This window comes from Gorilla gorilla, chromosome 2 (assembly GCF_029281585.2).
Source record: "Gorilla gorilla gorilla isolate KB3781 chromosome 2, NHGRI_mGorGor1-v2.1_pri, whole genome shotgun sequence".
NCBI classification, from domain to species: Eukaryota; Metazoa; Chordata; class Mammalia; order Primates; family Hominidae; genus Gorilla; species Gorilla gorilla.
In genome coordinates, this window is record NC_086017.1 from 160195290 (window position 1) to 160216100 (window position 20811).

General features: G+C 35.5%; 1 protein-coding gene across 7 annotated transcripts in view; it reads right to left on the reverse strand.

The window, feature by feature from the left end:
* The window catches only part of HLTF (helicase like transcription factor), a 56433-nt gene that overhangs the window by 24237 nt on the left and 11385 nt on the right, over positions 1–20811 (reverse strand). For 4 of the 7 annotated variants that reach the window (XM_019024555.3, XM_055383457.2, XM_019024552.3 and 1 more), the window contains exons 4-14: positions 19508–19641; positions 18521–18618; positions 16874–16948; positions 16542–16733; positions 13530–13625; positions 10099–10174; positions 8736–8829; positions 6102–6181; positions 5966–6010; positions 5040–5129; positions 945–1042 (exon numbers count right to left, since the gene is read on the reverse strand). In XM_019024555.3, the coding sequence (XP_018880100.3) occupies positions 945–1042; positions 5040–5129; positions 5966–6010; positions 6102–6181; positions 8736–8829; positions 10099–10174; positions 13530–13625; positions 16542–16733; positions 16874–16948; positions 18521–18618; positions 19508–19641 (1078 nt within the window). The remainder of the gene's footprint in view (positions 1–944; positions 1043–5039; positions 5130–5965; positions 6011–6101; positions 6182–8735; positions 8830–10098; positions 10175–13529; positions 13626–16541; positions 16734–16873; positions 16949–18520; positions 18619–19507; positions 19642–20811) is intronic. The other 3 variants (XM_019024557.3, XM_055383459.2, XM_055383460.2) reach the window with 1 other exon arrangement.

Genomic DNA, 20811 nt, shown 5'->3' on the forward strand with positions numbered 1-20811 from the left:
AGAGACTAAATAAACAAGGGAAAAAAGAACAGATGAGCAATGTGGGAAAAGAGAGAATCCAATGTAGAGACTAAATACTGGTCTTAAAAAGAGTAGGACCTCTTCCTCCTCTGAGATAAGAAGAATGGCGATGAGAGATAAACAGATAACTTGGAAGTGGCAAGAATGGTGAGTGGTCCTTATATTCACAGGGATTCCAAGAGAGTCATTATTTCATCATAACAAGAAGTTTGAAGCTCAAACTAGGAAGAAAACATATCCAGGCTGCAAATAAACAATTAATCAAGAGGTTCCATTCCAATGTCAATGTTTCAGAACAGAAAAGCAATCTGGAAAAAAAAAATTTCTGGTGGGTAGTCTTAAAAGGACAGGCTCTAGATTCAAAATGTTGGAGACTATATACAAGATCCATCATTTATTAGCTGGATGACCTTAGGCAACTTAACCTCTCTGTGTTTCAGTGTGGGCACCTGGAAAATCAGGATAACAGTTATGAGAATTAAGTGAGAAAAATCCTTAAAAGAGGTTAAGGACAAACCAAATAAACAGGAGTTCACTAACTGTTGTTATTGTTATAAAAATAAGTTATTGTTGGTATAGCTCTTAGAAAAGACAGTTCCAACAGTCAATCTGTAAATGTAGAGGAGTCAAACTATACATCTTTCCCACTTTGGGGGACAAAAATAGCAAAGGCAGAAATACAAACCAAATCTTACGTTAGCAATTGATTATGTTCCTTTACCTTCTTCTCTACTATACATCTTCAAAGAAAAATTTCTTCAATTCAGCAAACATAATCCAATTCACCTGATGATTATTTGAACTTAGATATGAACTGATGACCAAGTATATTTCCCCCAATGAATGACTCTTTAACAGAATACTTTTTACCTTGTAGATAAAATATAAATTATGTTACATTTTTAAAGGGCTTAAAGACTTACAATCCAGTTGCTTAACACAGAAAGCGGACAGATGATCAGAGTTGTTCTTGGTCTCTCCTCAACATCAGTTTTCTTTGACCCCTCCACTGCACAAGCTCCTAAAAAAATGAACCACTGATAGAACCTTTAGCTGTTTTTCTGAAATATATATGTCAATAAGGAGATGGCAATAATGTGCCTCCATGAAAAGATAAATTAGGAACAATTAAAATGAAGCAGATGGACTTTTAACAGGGAATAAATTTTACCTCGTCACTTAAAAAAACTAAAAATCCACATAGTGATTATGAGAAGAACCAAACGACTATGACAGAGAGTAGGTCACAAGGAGGAAGTCTCTAATATTTTCTGATAGTCACAGTCATTCATTAAGACAAACATTTGTTTTATGCAGTTTTCTGAATTTGTGTTATATTTAATTTGGTAGCCAGCCAAGATGGCCCTCAATGATCTCTACTTCCTGATATTCACAATCTTGTGTAATCTCCTCCTATACTCCACCAGGACTGGTCTGTGTGACCAACAGAATATAGCAGAGAAGACAGTACGTCACTTCTGAGATACATTACAAAAGAAGCTTCCATACTGGGTGTGCGAGCTCACTCATACTCATTCTCTCTCTCCAATCTTTCACTCTGGTGGAGTCAGGTGCCACGATGTGAGGCCACTCAGGCAACTTATGGAAGGATGCACGTAGTGAGGATCTGAAGACTACAGTTAGCCAGCAAGTAATGAGGTCTGCTGACAACTATGTGAGTGAACTTGGAAATGGATCCTCCCTAAGTCCAATGTTCAGATGACGGCAGCCCCTGAAGAAGAGTTTGACTGCAACCTCGTGAGAGACCATAAGCCATTAAACCACCCAGCTAAGCCACTCTGATTTCCAGCCCTGTCAAAATGTGTGAGATAATAAATGTCTGATTTTAAATGGCTAAGTTTTAGGATAATTTGTTACACAGTAATAGGTAACTAATATATTACAACAAAAATTCTTAATACTTTTCTGTGGAGCATGTTTAAAAATAGTGATAATAAAGTGTTTTTACAAATTCTTGAAATAAATTCTAGAGCTGGTATCCCTTACCAATGGAGTATCTTCCAGTAAACTTAAAATGCAAATTTCTGAGTTTCTAAAACATTGTATTTTCACATTAATTTCAAAATTAAACTGGAAGGTGAGCAAAGTATCATACTGTATCTACGTATCATTCACAACTTGCTTTTTTCTCTCAGTGCTATCTACAGTAGTCCCTCCTTATCCACTGGGGGTATGTTCCAAGACCCTCAATAGATACTTAAAACCATAAATAGTACCAAACCCTATATATAATGTTTTTTCCCTATATATACCTACAATAAAGTTTAATTTATAAAGTAGGTGCAGTAAGAGATTCGTAACAACAAAGAATAAAACAGAACAATTATAACAATATACAGTTGACCCTTAAACAATATGTTTGAACTATGTGATGCACTTACATGCAAATTTTTGTTAACCAAACGTGGATTAAAAATACAGTATGGGCCAGGCATGGTGGCTCATGCCTGTAATCCCAGCACTTTGGGAGACTGAGGCGGGTGGATCATGAGGTCAGGAGATCAAGACCATCCTGGCTAACATGGTGAAACCCGTCTCTATTAAAAATACAAAAAATTAGCCGGGCATGGTGGCAGGCGCCTGTAGTCTCAGCTACTTGGGAGGCTGAGACAGGAGAATTGCTTGAACCCATGAGGTGGAGGTTGCAGTGCGCCGTGATCGTGCCACTGCACTCTAGCCTGGGCAACAGAGTGAGACTCCGTCTCAAAACAAACAAACAAACAAACAAAAAAACAGTATCTGCTGATTGCAAAACTCATGTATATGGAAGGCCAACTTTTCATATATACTCGTCCTGCAGGGCAGACTGTGGGACTTGAGTATGCGCACATTTTGGTATACACAGGGGGCCCTGGAACCAAATCCCTGACAAATACTGAGGGATAACTGTACTGTAATAAAACTTATGTGAATGTGGTCATTCTCTGTCTCTCAAAATATCTTATTGTATATAGTATTTTAGAACTGAAACTGTAGAACGTGAAACTGCAGATAAAGAACAACTGTGTTTGGGATTTACACTTATTAGTATTTGTAGCTCTAGTGTATTCATTTTAACCAATTCATAGCATCATACTGCAAAGTAGATTACAATTTATTTACCATTCCCCTACTGGACAACATGTACATTATTTCTAATATTCCATTAAAATAATGCTGCAATGAAAACCATTTTTTCATGTCTCCTTATTTATATTTACAGAGTTACAGATGGTCTATATTCAGCTTCATTATATTTTTGTCCAGTTGCTCTCCTTGGTAATTGGCACTCCCATCAACAATGCACGAATTCCTATTGCTGCACAACTTTGTCAATACTTGGCATTGTGAGATTTTTTAATGTCTGAAAATATGAAGGGTAAGATCATCCCCCTATTCCTTTATTTTATGTTTTTGAGACACGGTCTTGCTCTGTCACCCAGGCTGGAATGCAGTGGCGCTATTATGGCTCACTGCAGCCTTGACCTCCCAGGCTCAAGTAGCTGGGACTACAGGCATGTGCTACCATGCCTGGCTAATTTTGTGTATTTTTCTGTAGAAACAGGATTTTGCCATGTTGCCCACCCCTGATCTTGAACTCATGGGCCTCGGCCTCCCAAAGTGCTGCAATTTCAGGCATGTGCCACCATGCCTGCCGCCACTATTCCTTTAATTTGCATCTCCCCAATAATTCTGAATCAGCATATTTTTTCCAGTGTTAACTGGTTATTTGGGTTTTCTTTCTATGGACTCCACATGTACATCCTTTGACTATTCTCCTATTGGGTGGTCTTTTTCCAATTGTTTGGAAAGTTCTTACATAGTCTAGAATTGAATCCTTTGTCAGTTACACTTAATACACATTATCTTCTTCAGTTTTATCATTTTTCACTTTGTTTATGGCACCTTTTGATGAATGGAAATTTAAAATGTAGTGGCATTTAATCAATCTTTTCCTTATGACCTTTTGTGTCTTACTAAAGAGATCACTATCTACCACAAGGACTATCAGGATTATGGCTTCTGTCTCCATTCACAGAGTTTTGTTTCTATTCTGCTTCTCTTTCAAAGATATACTTAGTTTGGTTAAAACCAAAATGACACACAGCTGTGACTTTGAAAATTTTCTCTCTTGTATCACAGCTATGCATCTGCAACTGAAAGCGGTTTCTAATGTGTAATTTAATTCTATCTCAACTGAAATTTCCACATTTCTTTAAATTTCTAAAATTAGGGTAAAGAATAATCCACCCAACATGCCTATATTTTCTATTCCTAATTATCTGATTCTTGGACCAAAAGTCGGCTCTTTCTCATGAGTCTACATTAGCTTCATAAACAAGCCCCTTCAGGTCAATCTTTACTTCATTATCCTCCTTTTTCTTCACATTACTTCTCATTATTTAAAATTATATTGACTTGCTTATTGTATATTTCTCTCATCATTACATTATATGCTATATGAAACCAGATAGCCTGCTATATCCCCAACATGTAAAATAATGGAGACCAAGGGGCAGAGATATAATTTGTCCCAGATCTCCTCAACCTTAGTTCAATCTCTTCCCATCTCAAATATTTAGTCTCTTAAGCAGTGTTGTTTTCCTATGAATTACAAAATATAAAATCATAACAAAGATCACTAACATTTTAAAATGAAAAGCAAATTCTAATACCAAAAAATTAAACCTTTAACTTAAATTAACCCAAATTAAATTAAGCTTTAAAGCAGCCACAAATTGCTTTGTGCCATCACTAGAAGAAATATCTCTGCTATTCAGAGGAGTAAGGGCCCCCATCACATTTTGGCCCTAACTAAAACAAATACAGTAGGAAAATGCACCAAAAGGAAAACAAATTATGAGGTAGCTTTGTTCTTTTAATGGGTTATATACTTTAAAAAATAGTCTCTATTTTCTAAACTTCTTGTAATATGGTTTTATAACTTAAAATTTTAAATTTTTTCATTCAAAAACAGAAAAAAAACCAAAAACTAGAAAACAAGGATATTTACTGACCCTTTTTCAACATTTTCTTTTTTGTTGTAGGAACGGATGAAGTTAATGCACATGCAAATGCCACATCTTCTATAACCTTAGAAGATCCTGCTGATAAAACAACAAAGAATCTTAAATTTTTTTCAAATTATCTCCTGTGCTAGAGTACAGGTACTTTCTAAGGGTAAGAAATAGAATACCATTTTCACCCTCTATTGTAAGAGCTTATATTATTAAGTTAAAATATTTGGTAACCAAAATTACTACCTCTGACACTAAGCATATCTTTTCAACTCAGAGAAACGATGTAGTCATTCATGGTAAGACTTGAGGAGAAGAAATGAAAGTAGGAGCAGTCATATGCAAAGTGATTCAGCTCTCAGGTGGAAGGAGAATTTTTCAAGGAAACAAACAGTTTGATTCCTAATGATAAGGCTGCCAAATTTTCAGATCAGTCAAGATGATCAGTTATTTTCCAAATGCAATACAATTTCTCAACGAATAAGAAATATAGTATGATGTGAATTACAGGAAAATAAAACATATTTTAAAGAAAAAGAAAAAATATTGATTATTTTCACATCTGTATAATAATGTAAACAATAATAGTATTGCCAGGAAGACATTCTCAACCTAATTTTGTAATTACTATTCATACTACACACATAGGTTTTATTGAAGTCATTTTATAGGTAGTAGAAAATTGTTTTAAGTATAGTTTAAATATTATTATCCCTTAGATTTTAATTTGCAACTATTTATTCACTTTTCCTCCTTTACAAAATTAATTTAACACCCATGGTTAGCTCCATGAAGAGTTCAAATGTAAACATCAGCCAAGTTTAAGAGCTATTACTAAAACATTCCAACCTAGCGAGATACAAATCAATGGAGCTGTACTTTAATAATCTTGAAGTCTAGATTATGGGTATATAGTATACACATACCTTTCGCCCTGCCTTTAGTTTCAGACTGTACATTTTTCAGTTTGCCTAAAAATAAAACAAAAATAAACATAAAAATGGGCAAAACAGGACATTAGAATATAGGACACATTATCAAATCAAATCTATTACATGTTACCTTTCATTTTCTGCGGCAATTCACTTGTTTCAATTTCCTCTGAATCACTGCTTTCTATGTACTGGACAGCAGTTTTTCTTCTAAAATTAAGTATACACAAAGAAATTTTTGGACCAACCCAAAGCAAAATAAGATATACAAACACGTTTAATAAATGCAATAAAAAACTTTTGTCCTACTCATTTATTTTTTGAAAAATTTTTTAAAGATTTTGACAAATGAAAGATCTGCTAAAAGCATTCTGCTTTCATAACCACATAGATGCATTTACTATACAAAATGGAGTACCACTGTTATTGTTTTTTGAGACAGGGTCTCACTCTTTTGCCCAGGATGGAGTACAGTGACACAATCCGAAGTCACTGCAACCTCATACTCCTGGGCTCAAGTGATCATCCCACCTCAGCCTCGGGAGTACCTAGGACTACAGGTGCGTGCCACTACACCCAGCGAATTTCACTATTATTAAAATAAATTTGATAGCTGGGCGTGGTGGCGGGTGCCTGTAGTCCCAGCTACTCGGGAGGCTGAGGCAGGAGAATGATGTGAACCCAGGAGGCGGAGTTTCCAGTGAGCAGAGATTGCGCCACTGCACACCAGCCCGGCTGACAGAGCGACACTCCATCTCAAAAAAATAAAATAAAATAAAATAAAATAAATTTGAAAAACTAAGTCATTCTAAAAAATTAAAAATTTCAATACCAGGTTTAATATTTGGTAGTTCAATTAAAGTATATAAAACTGGAACAAAAAAGAATTGGCTCGTGACCAGGCACGGTGGCTCATGTCTGCAATCCCAGCACTTTGGGAGGCGGAGGTGGGCAGATCACCTGAGGTCAGGAGTTTGAGACCAGACTGGCTAACATGGTGAAACCCCGTTTCTACTAAAAATACAAAAACTAGCCAGGTGTGGTGGTGCGTGCCTGTAGTTCTAGCTGCTCAGGAGGCTGAGGCAGGAGAATTGCTTGAACCCAGGAGGCAGAGGTTGCAGTGAGCCGAGATCATGCCATTGCACTCCAGCCTGGGTGATAGGAGCAAAACTCTGTCTCAAAAAAAAAAAAAGAAAAGAAAAGAAAAAAGAATTGGCTCTTATCAAAGAAAATACTTCTAACATAATGAAATAAGCAGCCAAAAGGCAAAAATGTAATTCTTTCACAATAGAAAATTTCATAAATTTTGTGTAGAAAGTTTAACAGTGATTAAGTGCCTAAGAGCAATAAATTCTGAAGTCAGACTGCCTAGCTTTAAATCCTCATTCCACCAGTAATTTGTTATGTGATTTTAAGTAAATTACCTAATATTCTTCAATGCCTGTTTCCTCATAAGAAAAACAGAAAAATATAATCCTCATAGAATAAAATGTTACTACATGCAAAAGCCCCTAAAAGAGTGCCTGTTACACAATAACACAACTATTAGCTATAACATGTGTGTCAGCTGTTGTTAAGTTTTTCTCATGTCCTCACCATTATTATTTCTATGTCCTTTAATCTGATCTTGTCCAATTAACAGTGTTGTGTTACCCAGGTTTATGATAAGTTCAAAGTTGTAACATTTGTCATTTATCTAAATCTGAAGCAATTAGATTTAGATAACACTGATGAGTGCTGGCTTTGTGCTCAGTTCAGACAGCTATTAATGACAGAACAATTAACATAGCCAGTTTCAAAACCTTTGTTGATGAAATAGCTAGCAGAGACAAATTTGCGATGACTCGTGTAGATACTGATGGTAGACAATACAACAAAAGCCCAATTTTTAGACCTACTTCAGAAGATAAATGAAGTTTGTAAAGTTAAGAGATTCAAGACAAGATCAGAGGGGAATTACATCTTTTATTCAAATTCTCCCTCTAGTCTATGTTAATATAATACTGTCCACAAATAACTTTATCATGTCTTATTTCCACTACATGTGAAGAACTGAAACGATCAAGAATGCTTTTGTCAAGTTATCTAATAAAATATTCTTCAGTTTTCATCCCCTTAAATCCATAAAGAAAACTTCTAAAATCTCAAAAAAAGCAAAAATCCCAAGATCTAGATCTTAGTTCCTTGACAAAATAGAAAAAAAGTAGTAGAAAGATGAGTGATTATTAAAATTTACCAATTCATTTCTTTTATAGGTCAGTATCATTCTTCATCTGTAAAATGAGAATACTCTATCTGCCTAAGTCATAGTGATCTTGGTAGTTTCAAATAAAAGAATGTATTTGAAAGAACTACTTAACAAATATAAGGGTCATGGTCATCTCTATCTCTCTCTTTTTCTTTTTTTTTTTGAGACGGAGTCTCACTCTGTCACCCAGGCTGCAGTGCAGTGGTGCGATCTTAACTCACTGCAAGCTCTGCCTCCCGGGTTCACGCCATTCTCCTGCCTCAGCCTCCTGGGTAACTGGGACTACAGGCGCCCGCCACCACGCCTGGCTAATTTTTGTCTATTTTTAGTAGAGATGGGGTTTCACTGTGTTAGCCAGGATGGTCTCAATCTCCTGACCTCATGATCTGCCCGCCTCGGCCTCCCAAAGTGCTGGGATTACAGGTGTGAGCCACCGTGCCCAGCCTCTATCTCTTTTACACATAAGAAAACAGAGTCTAAATAAACATATGACATAATCAAACCATAATAGTTTACCTTTTGCGGCAGGAGCTAGACAATTCTGACATGCGAAACTTACTCTTCTCCTTGATATCTGAAATACTGGGTTGTTCACTACATCTAGATGCTTCTATTTCAAAGAAAAATGCAAATATAAAGTATTAGTAAGGTGTCTTAGAAACTAGTATTATCCCTCTTAAAACCCTGGTTTTCTAATTACTGATTTTCAGTTTTCTTAACATCTTCATTCCTTTCATTACTCTATTTTTTCAACTTTTTTCCTAATCTAGTATTTCCTCATTTCTAATTAGAAAGTACCTTCAAATTTTTATGACCCAGTCTTTTCTTTGTACTCATCCAGCCAATCCCCACACTAGCTGAATGTCTTGCTGTACCAAGGCAGCTAAGAGCTATTGGAAAAAAAAATCAACAGAACCACAAATAGGTGCTGTTATAAATTTACATGTTCAAATCTCAGATGTCACCTTGTGTCACTTGGTAACTCTTTTTACTAAACACTGTTCAGCTCCCCTACCCATTTATCAGCATGATCCATACCAGAATGATCCATACTACATTGACCCCTTTGCCTAGATTATAACTCCTTTTATTCCAAGATGACCTATTTCACTTTACAAAGAAAATGAGAAGGTATCTTCCACAAAAATCTCAATTTTCCTATCTTTTAATCCACTCATTTATCTATACTTTCCTTCAACCTTACTTCTTTCCTTCTACTGCTAACTCATCTACCTAACTCATCTAAGTAGATGAGTTAGACCACAGAACAAAATCAAAAACAAAAAAAACCTTATCTTACCCTAACTCAGCCACCTTTCTATTTCTTTCCTATCCCAAACTTAAGTAATAGCACCAATTGTTATTTACAATTTTTCACCTACTACTCTTAAAATATTTTCAGTCTGCTCTAATCTATCTTTAGAAATTAGCTTTATGAAGGTCATTTAACTGTAAAATCCACAGATCTCTTTCCATTTCTCCTATGACTTCAGAATTTGGCTCTAAAGCTAGCTTTCTAGCATTATCTGCTGTTATCCATGCATATTACATTTTAAATACAATAAAATTCACTGAGGTCCCAGAATAAAACATGCTCTTTTTAAAGTACCCTTTCATGAGATTTTTTTTCACAACCCAAAATGCTCTTCCCCAGTTCTCTAAATGTTATACTACCCAATTCAATCATCTCCTTCATGAAACCTTTCCTATCAGTACTCAGGGAAGACCTTTTAAAAAAGAGATCCTAAATTTTTGTACAGTACAAAGCCAAAACTAGAATTACAATATTAGGCTGAAAAAATGCAAATCAAATATTGGGTCATATTCAAATTAAAGTTTACCAGATCAAATATTGGATCATTTCGAAATTAGCATTTACCTTTGCTTAGTCCATCTGCCTTTTCACTGGTATTGTTTCCTCCAAGTTTCATAGAGTCATCGTTAACATTACATTCCTGGGTAAATAGGCATATTTCTTAAACAGTACTGCTATCAGTTTTAAATAACCTTAAATGCATCCTGTTTTATATTGCTTTACTTTGCATAATAAAAACGACTTAAATTGCTACCCAATTCTGGAGCAACTGAAGGGGAGGGTGAATAAGTGAAGAGGAAAATATACAAATTGATTTAAAATTTTTTCACGGGTTATCTCAAAAAAAAAAATAATAAAACTACTTGGCCTTCACCTTTTCGAAAGGAATACCGAAAGCAAATCTCAATTATAAATGACACATTATTGTGAGAAAAATTCAAGAACTGGGATTTACTTTATAATTAAGAATTCTCAGACTTCAAACTTTTCAAACCAATGTTCCATGTTCAGATCTTTAATGAGGCTGCCATTGTCATCCTTTTTCTCTAGAATTTGCAGGGCAAATAACTCTAATATATAATAGTACAGGTCCCAGAGTGTCCTCTCTTCTTACTCCATGGGGTATTTTCCTGCTAGCCCATTTTCTTTTTCTTTTCCAATGTACCTTTGTTTCCAAAGGCACCAATGTACATGAATTGAAAACAATTTTATAAAATTTGAATTGTAAGCACTTAAAAAATCCCCCCTTAGAGTTAAGTCTTACTAAAAATGTGGTTGAAAAGGTTCATCCTCTTTAAAGGTACCAATCAAAAAAAATTAAAAATCTGCCGGGCACAGTGGCTCATGCCAGCACTTTGGGAGACCAAGGCGGGCGGATCACCTAAGATCAGGAGCTCGAGACTAGCCTGGCCAACACGGCAAAACCCTGTCTCTACTAAATAGACACAGATTAGCCAGGCATGGTGGCGGGCACCTGTAATCCCAGCTACTTGGGAGGCTGAGGCAGGAGAATTGCTTGAACTGAGGAGGTGGAGGCTGTAGTGAGCCAAGATTGCGCCACTGCACTCCCTCTATCTCAAAAAATAAAATTAAATTAATTTAAAATCCCAAATACAATATTTTTAGAGATACGTAACTAGAAGAGTTACTTTAGACAGTTAATGTCTAAGCATTAGCTCCAAGAAAGAGATGGTAAAAATGCTTTTCATCAAACATCCTATCAAGTCTTCAATAATTACTATAACCATTTATATTAAACAGTATGCAAAAAAACTAAATGTTTATTCAAACATAAACGATGTCCTTTGCATTCATCTTCTTTTTTTTTTTTTTCTGAGACAGAGTTTCACTCTTGTTGCCCAGGCTGGAGTGCAACGGCACAATCTCGGCTCATTGAAACCTCTACCTCCTGAGTTCAAGTGATTCTCCTGCCTCAGCCTCCCAAGTAACTGAGATTACAGGTATGCGCCACCACGCCCAGCTAATTTTGTATTTTCAGTAGAGACAGGGCTTCACTATGTTGGTCAGACTGGTCTTGAACTCCTAACCTCAGGTGATCTGCCCGCCTCAGCCTCCCAAAGTGCTGGGATTACAGGAATGAGTCACTATGCCCAGCTTTGCATTATTCTTTATATTAAAATATTTTGCTCAGCAAACTTTTTCTCTATAAAGTTCAAAGATAAACATTTATCAAGTCCAAGCTGGATGAAATAATAGTATGTTAGAATCTAGGGGAATTTAAATCAATATTTCAGTCTACTTATGTTTGGAATATCTAAACATACTTGAAAGAGTGACAATTTTTTTTTTTTTTAAATAAATCCCTGGCTGGAAATCACATCTTCAGCTGCCATTTCAATTAATGTAGCAACCCAAATATTCTAAAACCTTTCTACTATAAAACACACTTTAAATATATAATTTATCTTGGGGAAAAATAAGAGAAATCCTTATTGTTAATTGATAATTTCTCAATTAATAATTGAGACTAAAGCTGTAAGTAGTCTTATGTGCTTCTATCAAATCTAGTAACCTAAAACTTCAGTTTCAATAACCAAATGTAGGAAGAACAAGACATAAAACATTAGGTTGCTCAGGGTGAGGAATTGAACCTGAGACTTCAACAGGTTTAACTCTCAATAAAAGTAGAAAGTAGGAAGTAAAACTAAGTGCAGGCATTAATAAAATAAAATCTCAATAGCACTGACAGGAAACTGATGTACTGCCTTCTCTGAAAACTAAAAACTAGGAAGAATGGTAATTCAGAAGAGTTCAGAAAAGAAGTATATTGCATACATCTTTTTGCTATTTCCTTCTATTTAAGTTACTTGAATTTTCAGGTAAGAAAAGAAGTAACTGTTCCTCTCTAGTAACATTTATTTTTCTCACTAAACTAATTTTTAATTCTTAGAGACCAAATATAAATGTATGTTTATATCATATACATATATATATGTATATATATACACACACACACACACAAATTTTCAAGAAAAGTCACCCTTATTCTCATCACTAGGACATAAGTTATTATTAACACTTTGGTACAGATAGTGTAGTGAATGGACTTAAAACACACATGAATATATTATTTACAAAGTGAGGAACCAAACTCCACACAAAGATTTGTACCTGTCATTTTTTAACTAAAAAGAATCATGAAAGTGATTATTCATCAAAAATAATACTTAATGGTTACATAATAGTAAGTTTTATGGCTATATCATTTAACTGTTCCCTTGTCAAAAGATGTTTCAAATTGTCCACCTTTATTTTATTTTTATTTGTTTTAGAGACAGGGTCTCACAATGTCACTGAGGGTGGAGTGCAATAGTGCAATCATAGCTGACCATAGGCTCAAACTCCTGGGCTCCAGCAATCCTCCTGCTTCAGCCTCCCAAGTAGGTGGAACTACAGGTGCCAGTCACTATGCCCAGCCTTTAAAACAATGTTGAGGGGGGAAAAAAAAACCTGTACTTTCTTTGGAAAAAATGAATTTCTGGTAACTCCTTTCAGATAGTTTCTTAGAAATGGCATTATTGACTGGCAAAATTGTTCAAAGATTATAAACAATTTTAAGACTCCTGATACAAATTATCAATTGTTCTCAAGAATGTGATACCTGCAGGTGGCTCACACCTATAGCCCCAGCACTTTGGGAGGCTGAGGCAGGTAGATGGCTTGAGCTCATGAGTTCGAGACCAGCCTGGACAACATGGCGAAATCCCACGACTTGAGCCCAGGAGGCAGATGTTACAGTGAGCTGAGATTGCGCCACTGCACTCCAGCCTGGGCAACAGAGCCACACCTTGTCTGAAAACGTAAAAAGAATGTGACACGAACTTTCATTCTTATCAGCAACACATAAAAGACAGAGAGACCATTCATCGCATTTCTGAAAACACAATTTCTTGGTAGTTTTTTTTAATGATGAAATTTAAAGATTTCACAATAAACTGGAGGTCTCACATAAAGCGCACTTACTACTACTTTACCTTTTTCAGTAGATTCTTTTTAACTCTTTCAATAGGAAGAGGTCTGCCATCATGGAAGTTCGTAAGGATTACTGCAATGGCTGTAAGAGTTTTACCCTTAAAAATGTTTTAAAAAGATAAATGGTCAGATTGTGATACCCAGTTCACCAGAAAAACATTCCCATTTTAAAATCAAGTAATCGAATATCAAATATCATTCAAGGTCACAAAAGTGTACTGTATATTAATGAAAAATGAGTATTTCATTTAGTTAGAAAATGCTTTGCCCCACTGCATTATTAGGGAATTATTAAATGATTTACACTATAAAATACTACAAGTATCTCTGAGAAGTGTCATTTTATTGAATGACTGCTATTCTACAATTCTACATTTAATCCTGAACTCTTGATTTTTATCACGCAACTATTTATAACTACTCATTTGCCATGAAGTTCGGAGCTAAAGTGATTAGTAATTCCAGTATGCATATAATCATTTTATTAAAATTTGACTTAAAGATAATACCAAGCTTAAAAGTCATAACTTCTCCATAAAGCATAAAAGATATATTTCTTATGCATTTTTCTTAAGTGGAAGCATGTAATTTTTCAATATTTACTGCAGCTTAATTCATAGTTGGCAATACATTAGTAAATCTCTGGCAATTTTAAAGCAGTGTAAATAACAGCAGTTTTCAAAGTGTGGTCCACAGGCCACTGGGGATGGGGAGGGTTTCCCAGGAGCCCTTCACGAAAATGTGAAGTCAAAACTGTTTTTATAATACTACTAAGACAGACCTTACTCTGTTAACATCTGCACTAATCCTACAAAAAGCCCAAATAGCAATGGTCAAAAAAGTGCCTCAGCATAAAACAAAGCAGTTGGCACTAAGGTATATTAGTACTAGTCATCATATTCTTAACTGCCACATACAGTTAAAAAAAAAAGTGTTCCTTAAGAATGTTCTTGGCTGGGCACAGTGGCTCAGGCCTGTAATCCCGGCACTTTGGGAGGCCAAAGCGGGTGGATCACCTGAGGTAGGAGTTCAAGACCAGCCTGACCAACACGGTGAAACCCCGTCTCTACTAAATACAAAAAATTAGCTAGGTGTGGTGGCACATGCCTGTAATCCCAGCTACTTGGGAGGCTGAGGAAGGAGAATCACTTGAACCTAGGAGGCGGAGGGTGCAGTGAGCCAAGACTGAACCATTAAACTCCGGCCTGGGCAACAAGAGTGAAACTCCATCTCAAGAAAAAAAAAAAAAAGAAGAATGTTCTTGACGAAGCAGTACACATTAATTTTATTAAGTCTCATTACTTCAGTACAAATCTTTTTAATATTCTGTGTAGTGAAATGGAAACTACATATGAACTACTTCTGTTGCATATCAAACTATGAGGGTCAGCTAGAGAAAAATCACTCAAGATGGGAGTTATAAGCTCAACTAGTCACTTTTTTCATGCGACACCATTTTTACTTGAATGACAACTATCAATCACGACTGAGTGTCTGAAAGATACTTTCTTGAAAATGAACAAAGTGAGGCTGTCATCTACAAAGGAAACAACTGAGCTTGTCAATGATAAAATGTGAGTTTTCAGTAGAAAATTAGAATGTTGGAAAAGTTGTGTGTGACACTATGAACATAGTGCCTTCCCAAAATGTAAATGATTTTCTAATAACATCAGTGGTAATATTAATGAATGTAAGTTTTGGATATTGCATATGAAATACATCAACATTTAGTAGGTCTGCCCAACTCAATGAATCAACATTTTCTAAATGAGCAATGCCTGGTGTTATAAAATCATACATGGGTAAAATATCCATTCAATGAGCAAGATACACAAATAGATTTTAATGAAACAGGGTATAAAAAGCTCACTGATATGATTTAGAGTTCCATATTACAACAATTAACCTTTAATAAACTAATATTTATTGAATTTTGATGCAGTATATCAAAGAAATCTGCAATTACCTAAAAAGCTATTACAATACTCCTCTCTTTACAGCAACATACCGTCGTAAGGACAAATTTTCTTGATATACTTCAACCAAAACAACCTAACAGAACAGACTGAATGAAGAAGCAGGTGAGAATTCAGCTGCCATCTATTCGGCCAAACACAGAGATGTGCAAAAATGTGAAACAATGCCAGTTGTTGCAACAAAATTGTTAACGTTTTGGCATAGTTATTTTTCTTTTAAAAATATGCTATTTATGTTAACAAGCAATGAGTTTGTACTGCTATCTTTAGCTACCACTGCCTAATATTATAAATACTGATAACAGCACACAAAAGCAAAAGCTCTTTGAGATCAGTAATTTTTATGAGTAGAAAGGGTTACTGAGACTGAAAAATATAAAAACTGCTAGTGTAAGGATGCATAAGTATCTATTTAATACTCTGCATACCACAATATTTGTGATGGAATACAATTTCACATAACATTGTTTTGTCTTTACTTTTTAAAAGAAAACCTATGAAAGACAGGTCACCCTGAATTTCAAAGAGCAAAGAAAATTGAGAAACATGGCCAGGCAGGGTGGCTCACATCTGTAACTCCAGCACTTTGGGAGGCCAAGGCGGGCGGATCACTTGAAGTCAGGAGTTCAAAACCAGCCTGGCCAACGTGGTAAAACCCTGTCTCTACTAAAAATACAAAAATTAGCTGGGCATGGTGGCACATGCCTGTAATCCCAGCTATTTGGGAGGCTGAGACAGGAGAACTGCTTGAACCTGGGAGGCGGAGGCTGCAGTGAGCCAAGATCGCGTCACTGCACTCCAGCCTGGGTGACAGAGCAAGACTCCATCTCAAAAAAAAAAAAAAAGAAAACTGAGGAACACATCTTCATACCACTATTTTAAGTAAAAACTATAGGAAAAACTGTGTTCTACAAAGATAGTAAAATCTAGTCCCAAACTGGTACCAACATATTCCTATCTCTTTTTACTTCAAAATTACTTTCTAGAAAATCATAATCACAAAATTAGATTTTATTAACTAAAGAAAAAAATAATTACCAAACCCATATCATCAGCTAAAATTCCTCCATGGACATTTTCTGGTCGGTCCTTCTCAGAAAAATTTGTTATTGTGTTATAGTATAAGTCATTTCGCTGTTCCCAGAATGGTGGAAGTTCTTTGCTGTTTTCCCGTGACACCATCCAAGCTAGAGCTTGTTTTTGATGTGGAAGCAGTGGTGTTTCAATAGCCTATAAATAAAAAGTCATAAAGGGAAATACATTAAGCCATTCCTTTTTTCACATGCAGATCCTGTGATTAAACAAAAAGTAGATTCTAAGTATATTTAAACATTCTGAGTAGTCTTAAATAAAAAATATTGGTTCAATACCTCAGCTGGTTCCATTTCATGGGTTTTATCATCTTCTTTTAAATCTTCAAACAGTTTGTCAAATTCTGTTTTAAGCTACAATGAACAGCAACAAGAAACAATGTAAAACAAACTAATTAAAATAATACTTGCACTTAAGTCAGATTTGAAATCATTTAGTTAATTCATTGGCGTTAATGCCAAACAGGCCAGCACTGGTGGCTCATGCCAATAATCTCAGCACTTTGGGAGACCAAGGTGGGAGGATCACTTGAGCTCAGGAGTTTGAGACCAGCCTGGATAACACAGTGAGAGATCCCATCTCTACAAAAAAATTTTTAAAAAATTAGCCAGGCATGGGGGTGCATGCCTATAGTTCTGGCTCCTAGGGATGCTGAGATGGGAGGATCACTTCAGCCTAGTAGGTAGAGGATAGAGTGAACCATGATTATGCCACTGCACTCCAGCCTGGGCAAGAAAGTGAGACCCTGTCCCAAAAAATTAAGAAATTGAAATTAAATTAAATTAAAAAACCACAAACTAGTCAAACGCCAAAAAGGCACATAAATCAACTCTAGGATTACACTACTCACTGAAGAGCGAATGAACAGGTGCTTTAGTTGTTAGGAGGTAAAAGAATATAAAAGAGTTTTAAGTCCCAAGTTTCAGTCACAGTTTTATCACAAATAAGCTTATATGTAAGTTTCAGCAAGACTTGACCTTTATGGCCCCATGTCTTATTCCTATAAAATGAAAGGGATGAACTAAATTTAGATTGTCTCTAAGGTTCCTTCTGCCATTAAAATTCTGTGATGCTATCAGTTGTATTCAAAATATTTTCTCAGTCCTACCAGGTCAATGACATTCCATTTATTATTACTGCAATAAGGAACTTGCCATGCACTATAGGATACTTTTATTATTATGCTAACTTAATTGACTATTTAAACTAGGTTAGTCCAATTTTATATCAACATATATGTGATACAGATATTTTTGAAAATTAACACATGAACACAGCAGCAGCTCAGAAGAAATCAGGCCAGGTCTAAAAAATCAGAAGTAACCTGGGGCTTATCTACCAGAAACAAGCTCAAGTCCTTCTAACAATAAGCAGGGGAAATATGGTAACTACAATTAGTAGATAAAAGGACTAACACTGGTAGATACAAACATCAAAAAAGTTTTAATGTTATTTTTAAATTGATCTGCATTAATTTACTTTATATACTTTTTTTTCAAAGAAATTCAGCATAACTCATCCTAAATCACAAATTAGACAATGTGAAGAATTTGGAGTTAAATCTTTAGCACTGCATTTGCAAAATTACTGAAAGGAGTTAAGTCTCAGCTTCAATTTTTTTCTTAAAATTACTACTTGAACATTTAAAAAATTTCAAATACAAAAATATGCCATGCATAAACAGGAACGTGTGTGTTTTGTATGTTAGGTACAAATGTTCATGTATGGATTTATTCCTTATCAGTACTTTTTATATAAAATGTTAACATATATATATTCTATTTATTTTATAACATGTTTCATTATAACTTAATATATTTGAAGACCACAAATACCCACAGGTACATATTCATCCTGTTCTTTTAAATACAAACCTGCAACATTTAAAATTCACTTTTAGATTACAAAATAAAAGAGAAGCACACCTGTTCAGTTGTCATCTGTACTGCAGCATGCACTGGCATACTATAGCTTGGTCCAGCTCTTCCAGAGCCCCAACCACTTTCCAAATTGAATCCTAAAGCTATAATTTACAAAATAAAAAGAATAAAGCCATCAAATAAAGTAGGTTTTTATCTTTTATTAAGTAGCTTTTAAAATGTGCATTAACAGGGCTGGGTGCTGTGGCTCACGCCTGTAACCCAAGCACTTTGGGAGGCCAAGGCAGGTGGTTTGCCTGAGTCCAGTAGTTTGAGACTAGCCTGGGCAACATGGTGAGATTCTGTCTCTACAAAAAATACAAAAATTAGCAGAGCGTGATGGTGTGCGCCTGTAGTCCCAGCTACTCAGGAGGCTCAGGTGGAAGGACTGCTAGAGCCCAGGAGGTCAAGGTTGCACTCAGCCACTGATCGTGGCCACTGTACTCCAGCCTGGGTGACAGAGCAAGACTCTGTCTCAAAATATATACACAAATAAATAAATAAAACGTGCATAACAAACTGCATTAAAAGCCTTGTATTTTAGAGGCATTTTAAAAGCTAAATACTAAATCACTAAAGAAAACAAGTAATTCCACATTATTTGATCAAACTCTTGCCAAGCAATCCTTCTCATTCGCTATCAGAAGATTATTTTTGCCTAAAATTTATCAAAAAGAATGTTTAAAGTCAGGGGTTTCCAGATGTTACCATTAGGGAAAATTAGGGGAGGGTATATATGAGACTTCATTGCATATATACTTTTTAATTTTTTTAATATCTCCTCACTCTTACTGTGTATATTTTTATGTGTGAATCTATTTCAATAGAGGCAAAAGGAAAAATCAGAGATTTCCTCAAAAAGACTCCTGAAAAAAAGTTGTACCTTGGAGCCTTGAGCACAAATTAGCCAACAAACTCCAAGAGAGAATAAATGTTTCATAATCCCTGCATCTTACAATATCAGAATAATATTAAGTGAAACCCTAAACTTACTTTTTGGTGCAGGACCCAATTTAAATCCATGTTTCTTCAACTGATCTGAAACCGCTTTTCTATTTTCTTCTTTTCCCCAAAAAGTCATATGCAGAGGCATGGTAAAAGCATTGTTTGCACCAAAAGGAACTACCCTATTATATTTGGGAGAAAAAGAAAGGGAAATCAGCAGCATTACTTTTTATCCCCACTAAGAATCAGTTCAATATTTTAAGTGTGTCATTTACATTTTACATTGAAGTAAAGTAATAAGGAACTAGTTGGGCAGACTTGAAAGAAAAAAAGGAAAAGAAATAGAACCATAAACAATCAGAAGGGTGATTTTTAGAAACAGAGTGCCAGAAAAAATTGAGAAAAAAGAATAAAGACAGTTTTAAAAATGCAAGGATGGCCTGTAAACAAGATTGTAATATAAGTAAAATAAGTTAAATCAAAGGGTAGAGTTTGGCTAACGGAACCACTGAGGGTAGTAACTCATTCTGCTTGGAAAATGGGAAATGCAAGAACTTGTGATTCACTAAGTTATTCTCAATAACTGAAAAACCTGATAAACTGAAAAAGGAGAAAACAAAGTGAGACATTATGAGCATTTATTTTCTCTTCCAAACTCACCTAGGATTATATGAATATCCTAAAAATTAGAATTAGAATATCAAGATCCTAAATATTCCAGATACTTAAATTGAGATCACAAGTACAAATGCCTAAAAGAGAAAAGGTAACTGAAAGATTGAAAGAGTTTAGAAAAAGAAAAAAGAAACAGGTGATAAAACTGGGAGAGCATATGACCTAGCTAAAGGGAGAGTTCCAGTCAACTGTTGTCATATGGAAGTGACAACTCATCCTGCATTGCCAGATTTCCCACTTGTCAAGAGAAAAATAAGTTTTTTGTATTTAAGGAAATAAATTAATATGTATAAAATGCAGACTTAGCTATTTCAATAATTAGTACTGAACGAAAAAATGTCTAAAACACTGCAGGGCAAAATGAAATTCACCTACATCATATCACAGAATACCAGTTTATAACCTCTGATATAAACAAACACTTCCAGGCTGGGCACGGTGGCTCACGCCTGTAATCCCAGCATTTTGGGAGGCCGAGGCGGGCAGATCACCTGAGGTCAGGAGTTTGACACAGCCTGGCCAACATGGCAAATCTCTGTCTGTACTAAAAAATACAAAAATTAATTGGGCATGGTGGCAGGCACCTGTAGCTACTCAGGAGGCTAAGGCAGGGAGAGTTGCTTGAACCCTGGAGGCAGAGGTTGCAGTCAGCCGAGATCATACAACTGCACTGCAGC